The sequence below is a fragment of the Hemicordylus capensis genome, chromosome 2, assembly GCF_027244095.1.
Source record: "Hemicordylus capensis ecotype Gifberg chromosome 2, rHemCap1.1.pri, whole genome shotgun sequence".
In the NCBI taxonomy this organism is placed as follows: Eukaryota; Metazoa; Chordata; class Lepidosauria; order Squamata; family Cordylidae; genus Hemicordylus; species Hemicordylus capensis.
The window spans coordinates 146,391,192-146,412,645 of record NC_069658.1 but is presented as its reverse complement, the minus strand read 5'-3'; the positions used below and the strand labels follow the sequence as shown (position 1 = coordinate 146,412,645).

Below are 21,454 nucleotides of genomic sequence, written 5' to 3'. Positions count from 1 at the left end.
CTTCTCGTTCATTTCGAAGGTCAGCATCAAAATAAGTATGCTTAACATTTGTGGCCGCAGAAGGGCTCATATTTGCCAAGGATAGACCATTTTTGTGGTATCTGGCAAATTCCTGTTTTGTCACTTGGCAAGATTTTGAGGATGTGTTTAAAATCATGCGCACTCGTTCTCACTAAACTCAGTGGGGCTCAGCTCTGAAAAAAGCTTTCTTAGGACCATACTACACGCATCTCTGAGTAAAGGAAAGGAGATACACTTCTCTCTGTACTGCACACACAGGAACTGCTCTATACTGAGTCAGACCATTGGCCTGATCTAGCCTAATACGGACTATTACTGGCAGCAGCTCTTGAAAGCCTCGAGCAGAGGTCTTTGCCATTCTTCCCAGCTGCTTCTCTTAACAGGAAATGCCAGGCATTGAATCTATTCTCTCTGCCACTGACCTATGGACTCACTGGGCACTATGTGGGGCACATGTTGCAGCTGCTGGGGTTCATTTTGGATTTTTTTTTATTATTTAAAATATTTATATATCACTTTTCAACCAAAAAAGAGTTCTTGAAGTGATTTATATAGCAAAGAAACAAAGGATGGCTCCCTTTCCCAAGGGGGTTCTCAATCCACAACCAGCAACAGCCACTGGAAAAGATGCTATGCTGGAATGAATAGGGCAGTTACTCTCCCCATTGTAAATACAGGAGAATCACCACTTTAAACAGCGGCTTTGCTCAGTTAGTAGAAGTACTCATCAAATAATCATTCTGCATTTGCTGTCAATTGACACCCCGATGAAACCGATGTTTTTCATTTCAAATAGTCTAATATTCCCTGAAACAAATAACATAGGTGAGTAGTAAGTAAATCCTTTATTATAGTATTTTACCAGATGTAATATAACATAGTAGTAATGTAATGCCAGATATGATATAGCAGTAAGAAGTATAAACAATAAAGGATTCCCCCCCACTTTTCAGTTACTATACAATATAACATGTACCAGCAATATAACAATAAAGACCTCTCAAAAATAAATAAAATATAATCAAATCAATTGAAATAAAATATGCACAGATATTAATTTAAATCCAGTAAATTATCATTACTCGGTTTGCCCATTTATAAATTGGAGGAGCTCTTTGTTAATTCATGGTGCACTCTGCTAGCCACATTTATTTATTTACTTATTTATTAAAATATTTATACCCCGCTCCTCCAGTACACTACTGCTCCAGGCGGCTCACAAAGTTTTTCCATAGTGCAAAATTTTGTCACTGAGTACATTCTCACTGATTGCTTATCAGATAATAAAAATGGCACATACAATTCTTCTGAACGACTTGGCAACTGTGAGAACAATGAGTTAATTAACTTACTGTGAAGTTAGTTGTAAACGTTGCAGTATAACTGCATAGGTCCTACTGTCTCAACCCTTCCTGCAACTCAGGGGGCAAACATGTTCATTATATGGAACTTTATTAAACCTGCCCTCCAGAAGTACCAATGGAAGCACATTAAATATAGTCATAGAAAGCAGTCTTCAGTGTTTGGGTAAGGAAAAGTGTGCCACTGAGTCGATGTCGACTCCTGGCAACCAGAGAGCCCTGTGGTTGTCTTTGGAAAGATACAGGAGGGGGTTACCATTGCCATCTCCTGCGCAGTATGAGATGATGCTTTTCAGCATCTTCCTATATTGCTGCTGCCCAATATAGGTGTTTCCCATATTCTGGGAAACATACCAGCGGCAATTCAAACCATACTTCAAGCATAACAAAATAATCAGCTGGGTATGAACAATAAGCTGATCTCCATGACGTAATCTGGTCAGAGACTAGCCCAAGATCTTGTCAATGTGCTACATCTGATATGTGTTGTTTCATCATAGTTCTGGCCCTCTCATAGATGCTCGCAGACATCAAGATTTTAGGGGAAAGCCTATAAATTAAGAGATTTTCCATTAAGGGTCATTTCCATATTGATGGGAAACTATCATTTTTAAAGGGCCCAATCCTTTGCGGGGTGTGGTGGTATTTTTAGCCAATTATTAAGGCTAAGAATCTAGGCCTAAAATTCCACTGTCTGCAACCCTGCCTACAAGCATAAAGCTGTGCAGGTAACACACCTAGCCCCCTGCAGAACCGATCTCAAATATTTTGATTGAATAGTTTCTAATGGGACACAGTTGGCATAAGGACCCAACTGGGCTCTGTAGAGAAGCTCTGATAAAGATTTAGCCTTGAAAGGTTTGATGGCCATGGCTTATATTCTCCTCCAGTATGAACTGAAAGTGTCTCAGAATAGTAGCTGCACTTCTTTGTACTGAATGAGCCGCATATTCAATCAGGGCCTTCCCCCCCAGAAGCGTGAAAAACCACACCGAGGTATTTAATGCATTTAACCTGTTCAAGATCATTCCCAGAGATATGCCACTTCAAGATCCTGGGTCTTAATTTCTGATAATTAATCATAAGGCAATTATCCACACAATACTGAGTAAGCACCTTTAGTGCTCTCCTTAATGCAGCTGAGGTCTGCAATAGAATCACTGTGTCATCAGTTAGCAGACCCCTGCTAACTGGGCAAAGAGGCACCTTTTACCATGGTGATTCTCTTTATTTAGCAGGGGGAGAGTAACTGGCCCTCTCCACCCCCAGGACACCCCCAGTGACTGTTGCTGGTGTCTGTTGTATGTTTCTTTTTAGAATGTGAGCCCTTTGGGGACAGGGAGCCATCTTATTTGTTTGTTATCTCTCTTTGTAAACCGCCCTGAGCCATTTTTGGAAGGGCGGTATAGAAATCGAATTAATAATAATAATAATAATCAGCAGCAGCAGCATATAGAAGTATTGGTAAATGCCTGTATGCCAGAGGATGAAACTCCAATTTGTCCATATACTCAACTAAGTCTATATACTGCTCTGATTAGAGCAGCTGCTGTAATCAGTCAGGTTGCTCCCTACCCCCCCCACCCCCGGCTCACTGACAGAAATGGTGATGGGCCAGGGGAAGTTGTTTAACCTGGCAGTGATTGCCCAGACAGTCGCTGGCCGAGGTTAAGCAAACCACCACAGGTTCACTTAACCTCGGCTAAACACCAGATTTGTAAGTGGGATTTGGCCTGGGTGCAGCGCCGGGACTCGCATGTGACACTCTAAAATGAACTGTGATGTGACAATCTAACTGGGACAGATTATCTCCAGGGTAAAGGTAAAGTGTGCCATCTTGGGGTTGGGTGGCTATGGGGCGTGGCTGTGGGGGCTGTCATGGAGAGTGCCTGCACTTGCGACTACATCAGAGCGGCGCTATCACAACCGCCGGTTGCAATCTGCGCACAGGGTTGTGGGGCTTAAATCCCACGGACTGTGTCCGTACCCGGAAACTCTGTGCGTGGGAATAATCCTCATTTCACTCAGAAAGGGATCCCGGAAGCAGACAGCAGGTTTAGGCTAAACATTAGAAAGATTCTCCTGACGGTAAGCGCCGCTTCGGCAAGTGGAGCAGGCTGCCTCGTGCAGTGGGTGGGCTCTCCTTTGCCAAAGGTTTTCCAGCAGGGATGCAACAGTCGTTTCTGCACATAGCGGAGCGCGGGACTAGAAGAGCTCCACGGCACGGTCCCTTCCCACCCTTAACATTCTACGTTTCTAGGACTTCCGTGCCGATTATGCACGTTAAATTACGATCCCGTCGTCGGTTGCGCCTTCTCGCTGCGGCTTCGGTTGGCGGCGGCGGCTGCTTCTCCCTTTGTGGCCCAATTAGCTTCTCTCCTTTTGGAAAAGCGGTCAGGGCGTCGGAATGAGGGAGGGTTAGCCAAGACCTTGCCGGGCATGCGCGCTTTCTCTCGCCTCTAGCGTATTGGGTTGAAAGCTGCCAGTCTCGCCTCCCTTTTCTTGTTCTTTTCCAGCAGCGCGAAGAAAGAAGCACCATGATGAGGCGGCTTCTCGGCAACTTCCTGCCGCTCCGCCGTCGGGGCGCCGTTTCCGTGAGTGACGCCTGAGCCCAACTCCCGAGTCTTGGCGCCGCAGGGAGCAGTTTCTTCGCGGCGAGCTCGTTTAGCGCGGTGGGGCATGGGCGCGCGAGCGTGCCCGAAGGGTGGCGGGGAAGGGGCGTCTCTCTAGGGTGCCACAACCCACAGTCTCCAGGCAGCGCCTCGCCCTTGACTCGCGTGTTCGGTTCTAGCCAAAGATGTGAAATCTGCCCTGGCTGCCTTCGCAGCATTTCAGATGGTGGACCTTCGGAGGGATAAAACCGGAACTTCTGAAGCAATGGTTCGGAGACGTGGGGGAGCGCAGCGCAACTAGGCACCTGTAGGGAGGGGGACGGCGGCCCGGAGGTGGCAAGTTGTGGCTAGAGAAGGCGAGCCCAAAGCGCTTCCCTCCTGGCCACAGCGATTGCTGCTCTTCGCCATGTGCAGGCGGGCGGGCGGGCACACACGCCCACACGCAAGTTCCTGCCCTGTTGATCAGGAAGGCCGCCGCTGCACAGAGGAGAAGGACGTATGCAGGGGCGTAGCAAGGTTGGAGTGGGCCCAGAGACAAGACTTTAAAATGGGACCCCCGTCACTGAAGTTCAGCTCATGAAGTAAAGAAATCTTAAATGAGGCTGAAGAGTGGTAACAAAAAGCAGAGTAAAATTTATATTTGTGTGTGTGTGTGTGTGTGTACGTGCCACAAAAGAACATCATCCTATTTTTTTTTAAAGGTTTTGTAAATTGTGGATGATGCAAGTCGTTTAATGGTATTAGAGAACGACATGCTGTTCTGGTAGCTCCAGGTCTTAACACCCACATCAATTTGGGAGGATGAATACAACTGAAGGAAGCCCGGGAGGGTGCACAGCTGGGGGAGTCAGTCATGTGACATGCCTCTGGGGGCCCCACAAGGCAGTGGGCCCCCAGACAACTGTCTCCCCTTGCCCTATTATAGTTACGCCCCTGGACGTATGGGAGCAGGTTCCGGTCACAGCAGCTTCCCCTGCCTCTTTTCCTGGCTGGAAGGGATCTAAGATGCATTATTGTCGCCGCCTAAAATGCCACTGCTGGATTAGTTCCTCCTCTTTTTACTGATCCTGCTCTGGTACACTTAACAGCTGCCTGTCACAGAGGCACTTTAAGCAGGTGGCTTTTCTCCTCACTTGATTTCCAGACATTTGCCCCTGCTAAGTGGGGTGATGGGGAGGCTGGCTGATGCTAAAGAGCAAGGCCAGTAAAAAGTGTCTACCCTCCAGTCGAGAGGGTTGGAGAGAAGAGCTGGCCTTGTAGCAGGGGCATAACTACCATTAGGTAAGGGGAGGTGGCTGCCTGGGGGCACCCACGCCTGGAGGCACCCATGCCTGGAGGCACCCCCCAGAGGCAAGTCACATGTGAAGTGAGTGTGTGTGTATCAGCGAGGGGCCCATGTTAAAATTTTGTCTCTGGGCCCACTCCAGCCTTGTTACAAGCATGACTTGTCCCCTTAGCTAAGCAGGGTCTCCTCTGGTTGCATATGAATGGGAGACTTGATGTGTGAGCACTGTAAGATATTCCTCTTAGCCACTCTGGGAAGAGCAGAAGCTTTCAAGTTCCCTCCCTGGCAGCATCTCCAAGATAGGCCTGAGAGAGATTCCTGCCTGCAACCTTGGAGAAGCTGCTGCCAATTTGTGTAGTAGACAATACTGAGCTAGATGGACCTATGGTCTGACTCAGTATATGGCAGCTTCCTATGTTCCAGTCCTGTAAGCTTGCAAAAACTCATAATGCAGTCCCATTTGAGTCAAAATCTAGCTTTTACACACTATTATTGTTAGTATGTATTTGTTTACTTGGTGAGGTGGGCTAAAATGTAACATACTAAAGGCAGTGGTGCTACCTATGTACACCTGCAGGCTTGGGACTGTAATAAGGGGCATCTGGATAATCATAAATTCAGATAAAGAGTTTCTGTGGTTTGGGAAGAGGGAATTTCAGTAAATGAGTCTTGTGTAACTGAGTCTCACCCGATGTTCTTCCCTTGTATCTAAGTTCCTATCAATTGCAGATAGTCATGGTTAACACTGAAGTGCTTTGTCTGCACTGTGGATTTCTGTGCAGGTTGTAATTGGTGCCAGTTGCTATATTTTAACATACCTTTCTTCCATAAATGAGCTTTTAACAGGATATGGGGTTCTACATTTGCTGATCTAAATGAAAGGCCTTATTTCTCCCTGACTCCAATTGCATAGACATGGGTTTTATTGCAAAAAGATAGCTGGAATTTGTACACGAGCAATAGACCATTCCATCCATTTGCTTCATTGCCTTTTCTCAGTAGATCCTCTGCCTGTCCTATCTGTGGCAAGGTATGTAGACATGAAATTAACTCTTTAACCCCTTTCCCCAACTCTGTGCTACTGGAGTTCTTATTTTAAACTAGTACTTCACTTTCAGGTAACCATTCTTATTTTTAAAAGCAAGCTGTTCAACATTTTTAATTAACTCTCTTGGGTAACAATGCCTTTCTAAGTGCACCAGGCACTTACAAAGTATCTAGAAAACATCTAGCCAGAGGCAAATAAGAGCTATTTAAATCCTGTGAAAATAGAAATGTTTCCTAGAACTCATAAAACAAAATGGACTTGACTGCCTATGAAGTTAACTTGTAGGCTTGGCTCTCCTCACTGCCACTCATTTGTTAAAGAGCTCTAAGGCATAGAAATTAGGGATGTGCAGAACCGGTTTGCAATCGAACAAGGCTGCCACAAGCCAAGCCGGTTCAAGTAGTTTGCTCACAAACTGGTTCAAGCTGGTTCGTCGGCTTGACCAGCCCAGCCGGTGGGTTTGACCAAATCAGTTCGCGGAGCAGCAGTTCGGTCCAAATTTGAACCAAACTGCTGCTACCAGTCTGTGCACACCCCTAATAGAAATATTCGACAACTTTTCTTAAGTATTACAGCTGCCTGGCTTTCTCTTCTGCTTGCTGTTATGACAGGATTATCCTCTCCCTTTATACAAAGTAGAAGAGAAGGGCATGAGCCTGGACATGCTACAGCACAAGGTTGGAAAAAGCCAAAGAGGAGTCAAGTTAGATGGCAGTGAGAGCCTTTGAAAAAACTGAAAGTTCACCAAAAAGCCAGGGACATATACAGCTGAAGAAAAGCAAATTGACATTCCTGGGGCAGGATCCAAAGAACTATACAAGTCATTCTGTGTGCCGCTAGTGGCAGTGGCGGCTGCTTCTTGGGGCTAGGGGAGTGGAAGTAAGAGAGCCAGGGGTAAGCATAGGTGGGGTTAATAGTAGGCAGGTCCAATCCTAAATTAGAAAGGACCAGGCCATGGTTTTCCCCATCTGTAAAGTTATTTACTTGTCTCAACCAAAATCTCCATCATTCATGGCAGCTGGCTATTTAGTGCTAAATTCGCCCCTTGGTTGGCTGTGAGTAAAAGTCCTGCTCTCAGAATGGTTAATCATAGGTGTCAGTGTGGAAAGTAGCAATGCCCCCTCCCCCAAATCCCCATGCCTCCTCTTCTGTTCAGCTCCATCCCATCTTCTATCAGCATTGCCTCCATTTCTCCGCTTCCTTGCATTTTCAGCCCTCTCCTCCTCACCTTATGCAGGACAAGGCTAAGAAGATAAAATGAAGGGAGGGTACTGGACTCCTGAGCACTTGTTTGCCGGTAGCACCTTTGCACACACACTGCACACCACTTGAAAATACCACAATGTATTTGGCCACACACAGAGCCCACTAGTTTCCTTTCTTCTCACAAATATCCACACACAGTACATCATTTTGTTTTTTAAACCAAGACCTATTACTCCCTTTCTCACAAAAAAACATTTCTGGGATATGTCCTTGAGCTACAATCCTATGCACACAGCAGTTACTTGGGAGTAAGCCCCAATGAGTTCAGTAAGGCTTTACTTGGAATAAACTGTACAGAATTGGCTGCAGTTCTATGCAGCATTTACTTGAGAAAATCTTTTATCAGTTTTGAAAATTAAACCATATACATCACAAATCTGTCCAAAGAATTTACGCTGAGGACCTCTCCTTTAGATACTATTACCACTCACACACAAAAAGGTAAAACACAAAATAACTAACCAACAGCAAACAAAAACTGGCATAAAGACTATAGAGTGGTGGAGCTTAGGAGTGTGCATGAATCACAGTTTGACCACTGGTTTGGTGGGGAGGGGAGAACAGGAGCTTTAAGAAAGAGAGCAGGTTCTACCTGTTCTCTGCTGCCCCATGCAGCTTCCTGCTGGGGTGGCACTTGGCCCAAGTACCCCCATGCAGCACCAGCACACACATGGTATCTTTGATATAGCATGGGAGGTACTTGCTGTTCAGAGTTTTTTTTAAAAAATCCCACTGGGCTTCTTGAAATAGGTCTTGGATCCTGGCCCTTTAGTGGTGCTAAAGAATGCACAAACCTATTCTGGAACTGTGGGAAGATATGGGAGGGTTTTCAGGCTATAAACTGCTTTAAAATGATTTTTACAAACTTTTTTGTATACTAATACAATCAGCTATACACTATACTATGATAAACTTAAGATCCCCCTCCTTTGTTTTCTGTTCTAGTTTCTGCATCTCAATGTGTTGGGGAGCTTTTGGAGAAGATCCCAAACTGTAGCTTTGAGCCATGCATACAGCACAGAGGGAGGGAGCACTCCTAAATTGACTTGGCGCTATCCAATACCTAATAAGACAGATTTGCCATACGATATAGTGGAGCTCATGGAGGAAATAGAAGTAAAGGTAAGAGCATGGTACTGGTAAAACAAAAACCATATCCCACTGAAGGAGCTTGCATTGCCTTTGTTTTTAGCCAGACATGGGCTGGGGGGAAGGCTGATCAAAACTGGTTCTTGGGCATAGTACACCATGTAATACCAACTTCACACCAGCAGTTATTTTTACATTTTATATCCCGCTCATCCTCCAAGGAGCCCAGAGCGGTGTACTACATACTTCAGTTTCTCCTCACAACAACCCTGTGAAGTAGGTTAGGCTGAGAGAGAAGTGACTGGCCCAGAGTCACCCAGCTAGTCTCATGGCTGAATGGGGATTTGAACTCGGGTCTCCCTGGTCCTAGTCCGGCACTCTAACCACTACACCACGCTGGCTCCTACCATTAGTGGTAGGAGAAGCAAAAGGCAGTGAGCACAGTGGTTACAAGAGAGGCAGGATTGACAGGACACTCAGCTACTCTTCCAGGAGCAGCCCTAGGTGAATGGCAAAATCAAATGTATATATGTATTATATTTATTCACCTAGATAGGCTTCTAATTTAAGTAATAAATTAACAGGATGTAATGTTGAAGTGGAGGTTTTTATTGGAATTTAGCTGCAGTTGGACTCAGGGGTGACTGATGATGATGTCAATCCATAGAAGTATATAATATAGCTATTATATAATGGCTGTATAAAAGTTGCTACTTGATGCTACATGTGGTTTGCACTGCTACCTGCCTAATTCATGGGACCTCTTACATATATTGTGGTTTGGCACATGCTGTGACCCACCAAGCCAAATACACATCTGCCATGTATGTTGGCCCGCCGAGGCTTCAGATAAACCTGCTATCTTCTATTCTATATATTTCTCTAAGGTATACCCGTAGCTTATTCCGTGTGTGGCAGCTCTCGTAAGAGTTTGCGAGCAGAAGCACCTGATTGGGCAGTGGGGATTCCATATGTAGATAGGGAGGAGGAGCCTGTGAGAGCAGAAGCACCATGGTGATTGGGTAGTGGGGATTTCATATGCAGATAGGGAGGAAGAGCCTGAGGCACTCTGGTGATTGGGCAGTGGAGATTCCATATGCAGATAGCGGGGAGGAGCCTGTGATGGTTAAGGTCAGTTGGAATGCAACTGTTACTGAACATTGGAAGATGTTCTTTATTGTAAAGGAGAGGAATCTATATATATAAAAGGATAGTGGGCAAGGGTCTGCGAAGAGAGGGGTTGTGAGGGAGGAAAGAGCCCCTTCAGGAGGAGGCTGCTATTGTGTGAATTCGATAAGGAAACAAGATGAACAAGATCTGTTAACTCAGGAAGGGAGAGAGAGAGAGAGAAGAAGAGAGGGAAAGAAAGACAGAGGGGTCGAGTGAGTGGAGGAGAGAAAGAGAAAAAGAAGGGAGGGGGAGAGAGAGAAGAAAGGGACAGGGACAGGGACAGGCCTGAGCCTGTCAGCGGCCTGAGGGGAACGAGCAGCCATGGTGGTGGCAGCAGCAAGGAAGGGCCCAATCAACCACTGCTGATGTTTGGGGCTACCAAGGCCATTGGCAGAGGCAGGCAGGCAAGAGATGGGCCCGGGCCTCTCAGCGGACTGAGGGGAACGAGCAGCCATGGCAGTGGCAACAGTGAGGAAGAGGCTGGTCAACTGCTGCTGCTCCTGCGGGGAGGAGCAGGAGCAGGGCTCGGGTCAGGAGGTCTCTGGGGATAGGGTGCTGCTGCTTGGCCAAGATTGCAGCTTAGCCAGTAGGTGTCAGCAACGCTGCAGCTGTGACCAAGAGGGGTGAGGGAGATGGAGGAGTGACCAAGAGGGGTGAGGAGGATGGAAGCAACGGGATGGAGGAGGAGGAGCAGGAGTGTGGCTTAGGTGAGGGTGGAAAGATCCCTGAAGTGAGGGGGACTGTGGCAGGGGGTGAGGGGAGCAATCAAGTACTAGCACGCAGATGGTCTGCACGGGTTAAGCTAGTTTTAATTAATTGGAGAAGAACTTGCTAGATTTTATTGCTAGAATGACTCTGAAGAAAGGAATGCTGGTCCCTCTGAAGTGTCCCAGAATTTGACATACCCATAGGTGTATTTAAGTTTGGAAATTAACAGCACTGTATGGAATCTTACCTTAATGGCGATTTTAAGGCATCTGATTACTCTTTCTTAATTCTCAAATAGACTGGGTTTTTGCCCAATGTGTTCAAGATGATGTCTCATCGACCAGCAGAATTTAGAGCATTTTTTGCTTATTACAATGCTATTATGAACAAGGAGTCAGGTAAGAACTTCCACCATACTTGGTCTATAATCTGATGGAAACTTCTGACCAGATAAGACTGTCATGAACTTCTAGTAGTAATGGAATGCCACCAGTGGTGGTGTTGGCTGAATGAACATTCACACAGTAGACCTTCCTTGGTTCTATCAACAGAAATTATGCTTGAACTACAATAACTTACATTGACTCTAAAATTCTGTTATAAATCCTTCAAAATACTGTGCAAGTCTTCCGATACAGAAGAAATTGGCATCCCAGCATCCATGGCTTGATACAAAGATACAACTTTCTGGATATTTTAATCATCACATTAGCCTGAGCTCCTGAACGCAGTCTGCCAGAGATTCTTAAACTGAGGTCTGGAGACTGGTAATGATCTTTGATGCACTGTCTCAAGACCACAGTGAAAATGAGAGAAGGAAGCTGAAGAGCTGGAGCTGAGAAAATGGGGACGGAGGGAAGCTGAGGAGCTTTGCTGATTCTAGTACATGCTGAAGGCTTCATTTTAGATAGGAGAGCATAGCTCATTAACTGTAAAATAGGGGCACGCAACTCATTAATTGTGTTATGAAGAGTTAATTTTTTGTCTGTTTTTATATCTGAACCACCCAGCCATCTGGGTGAGGTGGTATAAAAATAAATAAATAAAATAAGCTCAGAGTCTTGTGAATCTGTCTTGAGACTACAATAAAAATATGAGCATTTCTCTCTGCATTTCTGTCCTCCACAGGGAACCTAAGCAAAGCTGACAAAGAGCTTATTATTGTCGCTACGAGTGTTGTTAACAGGTGCCCCTATTGTGTGATTGCACATGGTGCTTTACATCGGATATATTCTAAAAAGCCAACTTTGGCAGATCAGGTCAGTGCCCATGTTTGTCTTATTGATATCTTTCTGTGTTGCTGCTTTGATAGAAGTGGGTTTCCCTTTTGCAACAAATAACTACATAAGTTTTCCCCCCTGTACCTTTATCCTTGCCATTGGTTGGATCCATGCGGCCGATGTATGTGAAGTGGCATACAAAACAGAGACCTGGGTCTTCTATGAAAGGATATTTGTTCTGAACATGAATGTCATTTTTCTGATCTATAAACTACCCTGGTAAAATCTGTGTTTAAAATACTGAAGGATTACCAAGTAACAAATCATGGGGTTTTGATTCCATGCATTCAGTATTATACAATTTAACTAGAAGGTCTTTGATTAGTTGATTCTTTATTAGATGATACGGGATTTTTACAATGGGATGAATGCTTTTAAAAATCATTTGCAGCAGCTTGAGAGAGAAATTTCTTAGCCAAAGGTCCCGTAGTCTTTGAATTGTTTTGAAGAAGCCATCTTCATAGCTGTAGCTTGTGATGTCTTCATGCTTCAAGGTTGAGAAGCTGTACCTGCCAAACTTATTTCTTCTATGCAACTGTCAAAAGTCCTGGAGTCTTGTTCTCGTTTGTACTTGGTCCCCCATGTAGAATCCTTCTGCAATGCATTCTGGTTCATCTTCAAAGTCCCTCTCTAATTCTTGTTTAAGAACAGCTTTATTTTTCACTGAGCTAATGTGCATGCATTGGTCTAACTGATAACCTGCTTGGCCTTTACTGAATCAAGTGTGTGTGTTTTAGGCCTAGAGTTTGTAATTTCCTGTAGCTTTGTGTTCCTGCAGGTCACAGTGAACTGGAAAATGGCTGACCTAAGCAATCGAGAGCTGGCTATGCTTGATTTTGCACTTGCTGTCTGCCGTGCAGATAATATCACTGAAGAGCACTTTCAGAAGCTAGAAGCACATGGGTTTAACCGTGAAGATGCCTGGGACATAGGTGCCATATCAGCCTTTTTTGCCATGTCTAACCGCATAGCTCACTTCACAGATACGCATCCCAACCCAGAATTCTATACTATGGGAAGAATACCTAGAGAAAAAGAGAAGACACAGTCCTCCTAAAAAGCTTCCTGGTATCCAGATCTTTACAAGGATGTTGAGCTCTTGACACTGAGGCCAATCTTTGCTAATTAATGATTGGAAGGCACAAGGTCAAAATAGCAGGCATTGGTTGCATTGGGAAGGGATGTGCACTTCACTTTCTATTGTAAAATACCTTCAAGGAGTGTTTCAGTGGGGTCTGTTGAAATGAGATGTTGCAAGATATGGTGAGATCAGACATTTCTGTTCTGCTTTTTTATTGTAACTGATGAAATACTGTGATTTGTCAACTGCAGGATTAACACGTTTATTATAGCTGTCATTCAGCTTAACAGGGCTGGGCTAAAGTTTTGCATATACAAGTGTTGCACCTATTCTTGAATGGGCTGTGGTAATCTCTCAGAGTGCTCTTGCAAGAGGCGCATCTGTGCGGAGAGAACGCTCTCAAATGTGGTCTTGTTCCTCCAGTGTGAGAGATAATTTTGATGGGTTTTGTGATCATGAAAGAACTTATGAGACTATCTGAAGGGCCCTTCACATATTATTTCAAAAAACATGTACACTTTAATGTATGAACAGTGACCTGGGTGTCTCTTTCACCCAGTAATATGCACCCGCACTGGGAAGCTGATATTAATGTTTGTGATTACTTCTGATGTAGGCAAAAAGAGACCTTTGCAAGATACTCATTTCTCCTCTGGAAAAACAAGCAGCTCAGCAAATCTAAACAAAACTTCTGTGGCTTGTTCTTTCCCAGGAAGGATAGTGCAGCCCTCTGCTTCCATGGTACTAGCACTAGGCACAAAACAATATACCCCCACACTTGCATACTGGAAGTAGATAGGACTAGCTTTGCTGCCAATGATTGTGTTGGCTGGGGGCAGAGGGAGAACCTGTATTTATTTTAATTGTTGGGATTAAAAATTGTTGGAATAAATGCACACCAGCATTTAAGAAGTCAAATGCACAGCACTGGGGTGGTGATAGGGGAGAGTGAGTGCAGATAGGTACATCTGGCAAGCAATTGTAAAAGATGCAGGACAACAGAGAAGGGAGCCTCCTGGTAATGATGTCATCGGGCACAAATAGACACCTGTGGTGGTGCTACTACTGCAGCCTAATACGCTGACTATAAAAATCACCGTTTCCTGTTAATTATCATTTAACAATCTGATGGCCAACAGTGCTGGGTTGATGTTAGCTGGAGGGATGTGTAATATTGAGCATGGTCCTCTTGGGAGAAAGTGAGCGCTAGGCTTTTTTAAAAGAATGGAATAAAAACAGATTGTTAATGTTAAGCTAAGGAATACATATCAAAGTATTTCCTTAACCATTACATAAACTGGACTTGGACATTTTCCTAGCAAAATATTAGCAAGGAGAAGTGGTTTGTCAAACTCTGGGAAAATGTCCTTGCTTGATGCTGCTTGGAGAGGAATGGGGGAAGAAATTCTAAAGACAAAATGAGTTTTTCCTACAAACAAAAGTAACTTTTTTTTGGTCTGTCTTTGGACTTTTACAGTTTGCTCGTTCAAAGTGCTGTCCCTATAAGTCTGCTAAGGACAAAATTGCTTTAGTGAGTGCATGCCAGCGCGTTTCTCCTGAATGGGTGAACAAGCAACCATTCTTATGGATATGTAAGTTTGTTCAACTGAGAATGTTACAACAAATAACTTGCACACATGCAATACATTAGGGTTTTTTGCTGGAATCTGTGATTCCAACAAAATATGAGTATACCATCCCTCCAATGCCACTCAGAGGTGGATGCTCCCAGTGAGCATCCAGCTCTGTATGGTACCTGCCATTTCCATGCAGCAGGGGCAGTCACGGCAACCAGAGGTGTGTGGAGATGCTGGGAGGGTATGATGAGGATGGTACTGCATGGAGCTGGCCACGGCGGGAATGGCAAGTACTGTGTGGAGTTGGCCACACTGAGTGCTCCTGCTTCCACATGGCCCGGGGAGTGGGATGGCATGCTTTTGCTGGAATTGGCGATTCTGACACACAGGCCTAATAAAAATCAGTCATTAATAACAACCCAAGTGGTGTATATGAACAATAATGCACATGACTCTTGAACATGTCCTTACAATTTATTTTAGATCCTGATAGGAATTAAAATGTAGCTTTAACAAGACTGAAAACAAAACATGCTACATTGGGTATAATGGAACTATTAATTCCATTCTAGGTGGCATAAAACTTTCAGTCTAGTTGTCCAAGTATGTGTCTGCTACAGAAGGGGCAGGCATTAGGTAGCATAGGAGCTACTGGTAGCCCCTGGACCTCTGAAGTCGCTCTCCTGGCATTTGATCTGGCTTGTACCCTCCCCTTCCAGACAATACTGCAGATCTGGTCAGCTGTCCGAGTGAGGGCCTGGCAGCACCATTTTAATATCTCTGCTTTGGGTTGCTTTTACTGTTTTCCATTTATTTATCTCCAGTTTCTTCCCCTACAAAGCAGCGTGGCTTGCTTCCTTCCTGTCCTACTGTAAAATTCTGGAATTCAGGGGTTTTATTGTTCAAATCTGTTTTGTACAAGCCACCATTTTGTGACTGGATATGCCAAGCTACTATTTCATAGTTGTAACCCCCAAGGCTCTGCACACTACCCCCCCCAAAAAAAGTAGCTCCCAGAAGCCTTAAGCCTACCCATCCTTGTGCTGTAGCAAGTGACCAAATTTTGAAAGAATGTATACTTAGTCATTGAAAAGGATAGTGTGATAGCTCATTTCTTGTTTCCTCCACAAATATAAAATCTCTGCTCTGTTGGTCCTTTGTACACCTTCTCAGGAGCATTCTGTCTGCATAGTTTGTAACCATAAAAATGTTAGCCGTTGCCTAAGGCTGGCATTCCAGAGCTCTTCTAAATAACTAGTATGTCTCAGCTAGGGTTTCTTTTGATTGGGTGTTCAACCATTTTTATGTATATGTAAGCTCGTTTTGTTTAGATGAGAAAGTTAATCTGAATGTTTCCTCAACACAGGCAAGGAAAGGTGAACAAGCATTTTTTTCTGACGGAACATGATTCCTAGGTCTTTGTCATGCAACTTCTAATCTTAATTTGTCAAAAAATATAACCCTTTCCCCCAGAATATATGTATGTTTTGAATGTTTGTCTCCACATCTGCCTTGACCCTAACTTGTTTGGATGTTCAATTTATCATTAGATTAGCTAGAAGATACTGTGGTGTTCACTAGTACCTAGATAGGGAGCACTTAAGAGCTACCTGCAAGCAGGAAGGTAGAATGTCCAATATGCATTCCATGCATTCAGTCACAATCCTAAATCTTGTTGCAATTTTCATTTATCATCATAATTAGAATGCAGCTGGGCTTTCTATTCTCTGTAGCCCAAATTCTGAATAACATATCTTAGCAGATTAATGGAGGAATACAGCCTATGTTGGGCAAGTCAATATTCAACCCCAGTGCAAATGTAACTGAAACTTCCTTCACTGCAAACGTCACTAAATACTTATGTTCACATTCTGCTCTAGAGACAGGTAAAACAAGTCTGGTATGAAGCCTAACAAGTGTCCTACTACAGTCTTTGATAACAGAAATCACCTTTTTGCTTTGTTTCTCCAACAATTAGTGCATATACTATAATTACTCAACAGCCAGATGGAGAGTTTTATTGTACTAATTAGTGTTGAAATGAAATACCATGCACACACTTGAAGTGAAATGAGCCATAACACTATCTGCAAATTTGTGTGCAAGTGGGTAGACAGGTGAGATGAGGGGTGGAATTAGCAGGCTGGGAGAGACCTTGACCTTTGCTCTAAAACAGAAAAGGTATCATCTCATTTTTCTTAGGCGTAGAGCCAAGTGCTCAGTACCCCCTTGTGGCCATAGCAAGGAATAGATACAGGCTGGAGAGGTGCGTGGCTAAAGAGATCACTTTCTATCAGCCCACCAAAAGAGTCTGTGATGGTTTGGGACTGAAGAATGGTAAGGTCATACCCCTCCCTTCAATCCTGAACTCACTGCAGGAGCCAGAGAACTAGGAAACTCTGAAAGAGCCCCCTGGACATAGTGTCTGTTTCCCCAAGGTGTTTCCCCTCCCATCCTGCGTATGATAGTTACATAGGAAGCTGCCTTGTACTGAGTCAGACCATCTAGCTCAGTATTATCTACTTGCAGTGGCTTCTCCAAAGTTACAGGCAGGCGTCTTTCAGCCCTATCTAGAGATGCTAGGGAAGAAACTTGGAACCTTCTGCATGCAAGCATTCATATGCTCTTCCCAGAGCGACCGCATCCCCCAAGGAGAACATATTACAGTGCTCACACATGTAGTCTCTCATCCAAACCAGGGCAAGCCTTGTTTAGCACAGGGGGTAATTTCATGCTTGCTACCACAAGACCAGCTCTTTTCCCATACTTGTAGGAAAAGAAGGGTGCAACCTGCCTACTTTTCTTCAGCCAACTTGTCATCTGTAGTAATTCTATTCAGACAGAAGAGGAATTTCTGGTTTTCTCTCTGTTCTGGGAGCAAAAACCAAAGATTTATGGGTCTGAATATTAGTCTCCCTTGTGAAGGCAATTAACTCGGGTTTAAAACATAGATCTATCAAATTGTACCTGTCAGGTGCTCCAACCTGAGTACAATGTTAAGTGCCCTCTATGTGGCTTGACACAGTATGAAGCATGAGATGACAGGTCCCTGCTCTGAAGAGCTTACAATCTCTGTAATTACAATGCTGAATTGCAGTAGGGAATAGCGACTGTGTCAAAAACGTTATAAAGAAGGTGGATTTTAAGAACGGGTTTGAAATATGAGAGAAGGCAGTGTAGGAAGCAGGGTGGAAGGCTTTTAAAACCCACGTGTCTAAAAGAAGCGAGATAAGGAAAGTGCTGCACGTTCCATTTGGGTTTTTCTTTAATCTTTGTGTTGCGGAAATTGACCAGGAAAACGAGCTTCTGTCTGCACCTGGGATATTCTGCCCAGTTTCTATGGCAAACCGGCGTACACTTATGACGCTTACCTGGCAATAAGTACCCCTGAGCGTAGTAGCTTTTTACCTCCGAGACAACATTTTTCTAACAGTTGGGGCTGTTGGAAAAACTGCGCTAAGGGTCCCTGTGGTTCAACCTCCTCCAAGATGTTCGAGGCTACGGATGGTAACACTCCGTCTGTTTCCAGTCTCTGAACAGCAATAGCTCAGAAAGCTGCGCAGAAAAACAAGGCACAGAAGGGCAAAGTGCAGTTATGGTTGAGGAACTGTGCCCCGGCCCACATAGTAGATCCCTGAAACAAAAATGGGGGACAAGCCACGTGTTCGGGAAGGCGCTTGCCCACCCATGCCCCCCTAAGGAGCAGCCTTTGAAACTGGGATTGGCTGGGCCGCGATGGAGGGGCGTGGCTTTCAGGCGCGCCGCGGGGGCGTGGCTTCCGCGGTTGGGCCTGGTATTACGCGGATGGGTTACCTGGCGGCTGGTTTGGCGGTTCCTCCGAGCTGAGCTCTAGTTTCGGGCCGGCGCCGTTTGGTGGCTGCCAGCCGCACCGGAAGTGGGGGGAGGCGGCGGCCGCCGAAGGGTGTGTGAGGGGGGAATGTTGCCGCCGCTGGCGGCGCGGCCGGGCTCGGGATGAGCTGGAGGGCGCGCTGGGGCCCTACCCCAGAGCGGCCGCCGCCGGGCGAGGGAGACCAGTCGCCGCCACCGTCGCCCCCACGGGAGCCGTCCCCGAAGCCGAAGCCTCCTCCGCCTCCGCCGCCTTCCTCTGTGCCGGTTTCGGTCCCCGGCGGGGGCCTGTTCGCCTGGGTGCGCGGGCGACGCATGGGCCGGGGGGGCCGCTGCGTGGAGCCGGCACGGGAGACGTTCCGGGCTATGACGGGGTTGTACGGCGCCATCCAACCCGCCGACTCGGTGTCGCCCATCACCCGCACGCACGGAGCTGTCTTCAACCTGGAGTACTCGCCTGGAGGGTAAGGGAGAGGGAAGGAGGCGGCCGTGCGGGGTCTCCGTGGCCGCAGAGAAACGTGGTGCACGTCAAGGGAAGAGCCACCTATTCTGATTCTGCCCTGGTCAAGAAAGTTGTTCTTTCTTCTACATGTTCTACGGTGTTCGATTATAGGCCCCAGTTTAGTTATCGCTCTACCGTATATTTTGCCTCTTTACTCCCGTCTGCTTTAAAAATGGGCTGAACTGGTGTTTGAACTTGAAACATAGAATTGTGTCCTGAACATGCTTACCAACTTTCATGCCTGCATTTCAATCTTTTTTTGCCAAGATCCCTTTACAGTGTATATTATGCATCTTTTCACACCCAGTGGCTTTTGTTGTTATGTAAAGCTATTGTGCTGTAATGGGATTGGGTAATCAGGCCCCATAATACTTGTGAAATATATGCAAATGTGAAAGTAATAAACAACACTTCTAAGGATTGACTTCACATTTTTGAGCCTCTCACCTATTGGTGTGCCTGTGTGGCAAATGGAGATGTAGTTTTCATAGAAGTTTTATAAATGTTTAAATTGTTGGGTTACCATGAAAGAAAGTGAAGTAATTTTATTTCAACTAGCAGTGTTGAAGTAGTCACTCATCAGCTTTGGCAAGTAATTGTGCATTATGCAAATTCTTCAAAGAGCAGTGGTGAAACTAACATGCTTTTCCTCCACCATTTTCATAGGTTGATTTATACTGCATTTTTGGTCCTAAGAAGGACCTTCCAGAATAGCTGGCAGCAACTTGCAGTAAAACCATGAATAGCAAAGAAAACAAAGAGGCTGAAGTGGTACTGGGGAAAGCACATCTGAATGAGACCATATTAATTTTCAATATAAATGTGCAAAGTATGAGTTCTTGCCAGATCTTCTGGGGCAATGAATTCCATAGTCTAGGTGCCACCATTGAGAAGGCCTCCTGATCCCATTTTTTCAGTATTCTGCATTTCCACAAGGTAGCAGGACCCCACAGCAGGGCCTTCTAATTAGGTTTGTGCAGAAGGACATGATCTTTCATAAGAAATGGGTTCTGAGCAGTTTAGGACTTTAAAAGTGATAACCAGCACCTTAAATTGAGCCTGGAAGCAAATAGGGAACCAATAGCTGATTGAAAGATTGAGCAGCCTTGTCACTGCATTTTGTACTTTATTGAAGATTCCCGAAATCCTTTAAGGCCCACCCCACCCAATAATCTTGGGGTTCTTCAAGTTTTTGATACTATGATCTTCTAAAAGAAAATAAGGAGTTTTGCAACTCTCCATGGATTAAAGCTATTGATTTCATAGGATTAGATAGAGGTAAGTAAATTATTTTAAATTTTCCTTCAGAAAACTGGAAGTCATGGCCAGATGTTCCTAGTATTTATTTATTTATACATTCATTCATTCATTCTATTTCTATACCGCCCTTCCAAAAATGGCTCAGGGCGGTTTACACAGAGAAATAATAAATAAATAAGATGGATCCCTGTCCCCAAAGGGCTCACAATCTAAAAAGAAACATAAGATAGACACCAGCAACAGTCACTGGATGTACTGTGCTGGGGGTGGATAGGGCCAGTTACTCTCCCCTTGCTAAATAAAAGAATCACAATGTTGTAAGGTGCCTCTTTGCCAAGTTAGCAGGGCTTAGTAGCACATTCACTGTCCAGTTGTGCCAGTGTAACTCAATAACTTGTGAGTACATTATACAATTCCCATACTAATTGGGGAAGCAGGCAAATAGATTGATGTCATCTCATTCTCACAAGAACTCATCTCCCGAGAGGGAACTCTTTTTCAGGACATTAGCCAAAGAGGTGACCTTGAGGTGCATTATTAGCCAAAGGCTGCTGTCCTTGAGGTGCATAGATGGGAGATGTGCTGACAACCACCTGACCCTCCACCGTGTACAAAGCTAAAGGCAGGCACAGCAATGGTACTTCTTCAGCCAGTGAGCAGGAAGCACCATTGCTATGCCTGCCCTCAGCTTTGTGTAAGGTGGAGGAGCCAGGTGGATTTCGGTTTCTCATGCCTCAGAGATAAGGCTCCTGCTACCCAAGAGCATCCTCCTGACCCTTTTTAAGTTGCTTGTGACCTCCCCCAAGGGGAGCGGTCATGATTCACACTTTGAGAACTCCTGCAGTAATCTAATCTTGAAGTGACTGAGGCACATGCAACCAGTGGTAAGATCGGCTTTCTTTTAAAGAAAAGAGAGGTTGCTGTTGACTCACCAGTGGGGGGAAGGGAAATACAACCCCATCCAGAATGAGTAGCATCTCTATCTAGATCTGCTTTTCTTCTTACCATCAGTACTTGTGTACTAGACTGAGTCTCAGTTTGTTATCCCATGACTAGCATTTCACTGACTTTGGAGACTGATTTAAAACTTCCACAGAAATTTCAGGTAGCTGGAAAAAAGAAAGCCTGGGCATCCTGCATACTGGTAACACCATATTCCAAAAGCATGGGTGACCTCACCCAAAAGTTTCATGTAGATGTTAACAATGGAGACAAGTTATGAGTCTCCAAATAGCCATGAGGCTGAACTGGAGTCCCCCAATACCATCTTCTTAGACTTGTCCTCTAGGAACGATCAGGGCTACATTAAGACTGTACCTCTATTATACTACTATTAACTACTGTTATC

General features: G+C 45.0%; 2 protein-coding genes across 2 annotated transcripts in view; both read left to right on the top strand.

The window, feature by feature from the left end:
• The first annotated feature begins 1 nt into the window (after position 1).
• On the top strand, positions 2 to 15,973 carry LOC128346585 (uncharacterized). Its single transcript, XM_053300012.1, has 6 exons — positions 2 to 19; positions 3,899 to 3,976; positions 8,539 to 8,715; positions 10,859 to 10,958; positions 11,689 to 11,819; positions 12,619 to 15,973. The coding sequence occupies exons 2-6, from the start codon at positions 3,920 to 3,922 to the stop codon at positions 12,895 to 12,897; spliced, it is 744 nt and encodes a 247-aa protein (XP_053155987.1). The 5' UTR covers positions 2 to 19; positions 3,899 to 3,919; the 3' UTR covers positions 12,898 to 15,973.
• A 1,983-nt stretch (positions 15,974 to 17,956) lies between these two features.
• DCAF10 (DDB1 and CUL4 associated factor 10) overlaps positions 17,957 to 21,454 on the top strand; it is a 37,577-nt gene continuing 34,079 nt past the window's right edge. The window contains exon 1 of the mRNA XM_053300008.1: positions 17,957 to 18,808. Within this exon, the coding sequence (XP_053155983.1) occupies positions 18,471 to 18,808 (338 nt within the window). The 5' untranslated portion in view covers positions 17,957 to 18,470. The remainder of the gene's footprint in view (positions 18,809 to 21,454) is intronic.

Coding starts and splice junctions, on each gene's coding strand:
- LOC128346585 (XM_053300012.1), top strand. CDS start 3,920: ATGATGAGGCGGCTTCTCGGCAACTTCCTGCCGCTCCGCCGTCGGGGC. Junction 3,977..8,538: donor GCCGTCGGGGCGCCGTTTCC/GTGAGTGACGCC, acceptor TTTCTGTTCTAG/TTTCTGCATCTCAATGTGTT. Junction 10,959..11,688: donor TATTATGAACAAGGAGTCAG/GTAAGAACTTCC, acceptor TGTCCTCCACAG/GGAACCTAAGCAAAGCTGAC.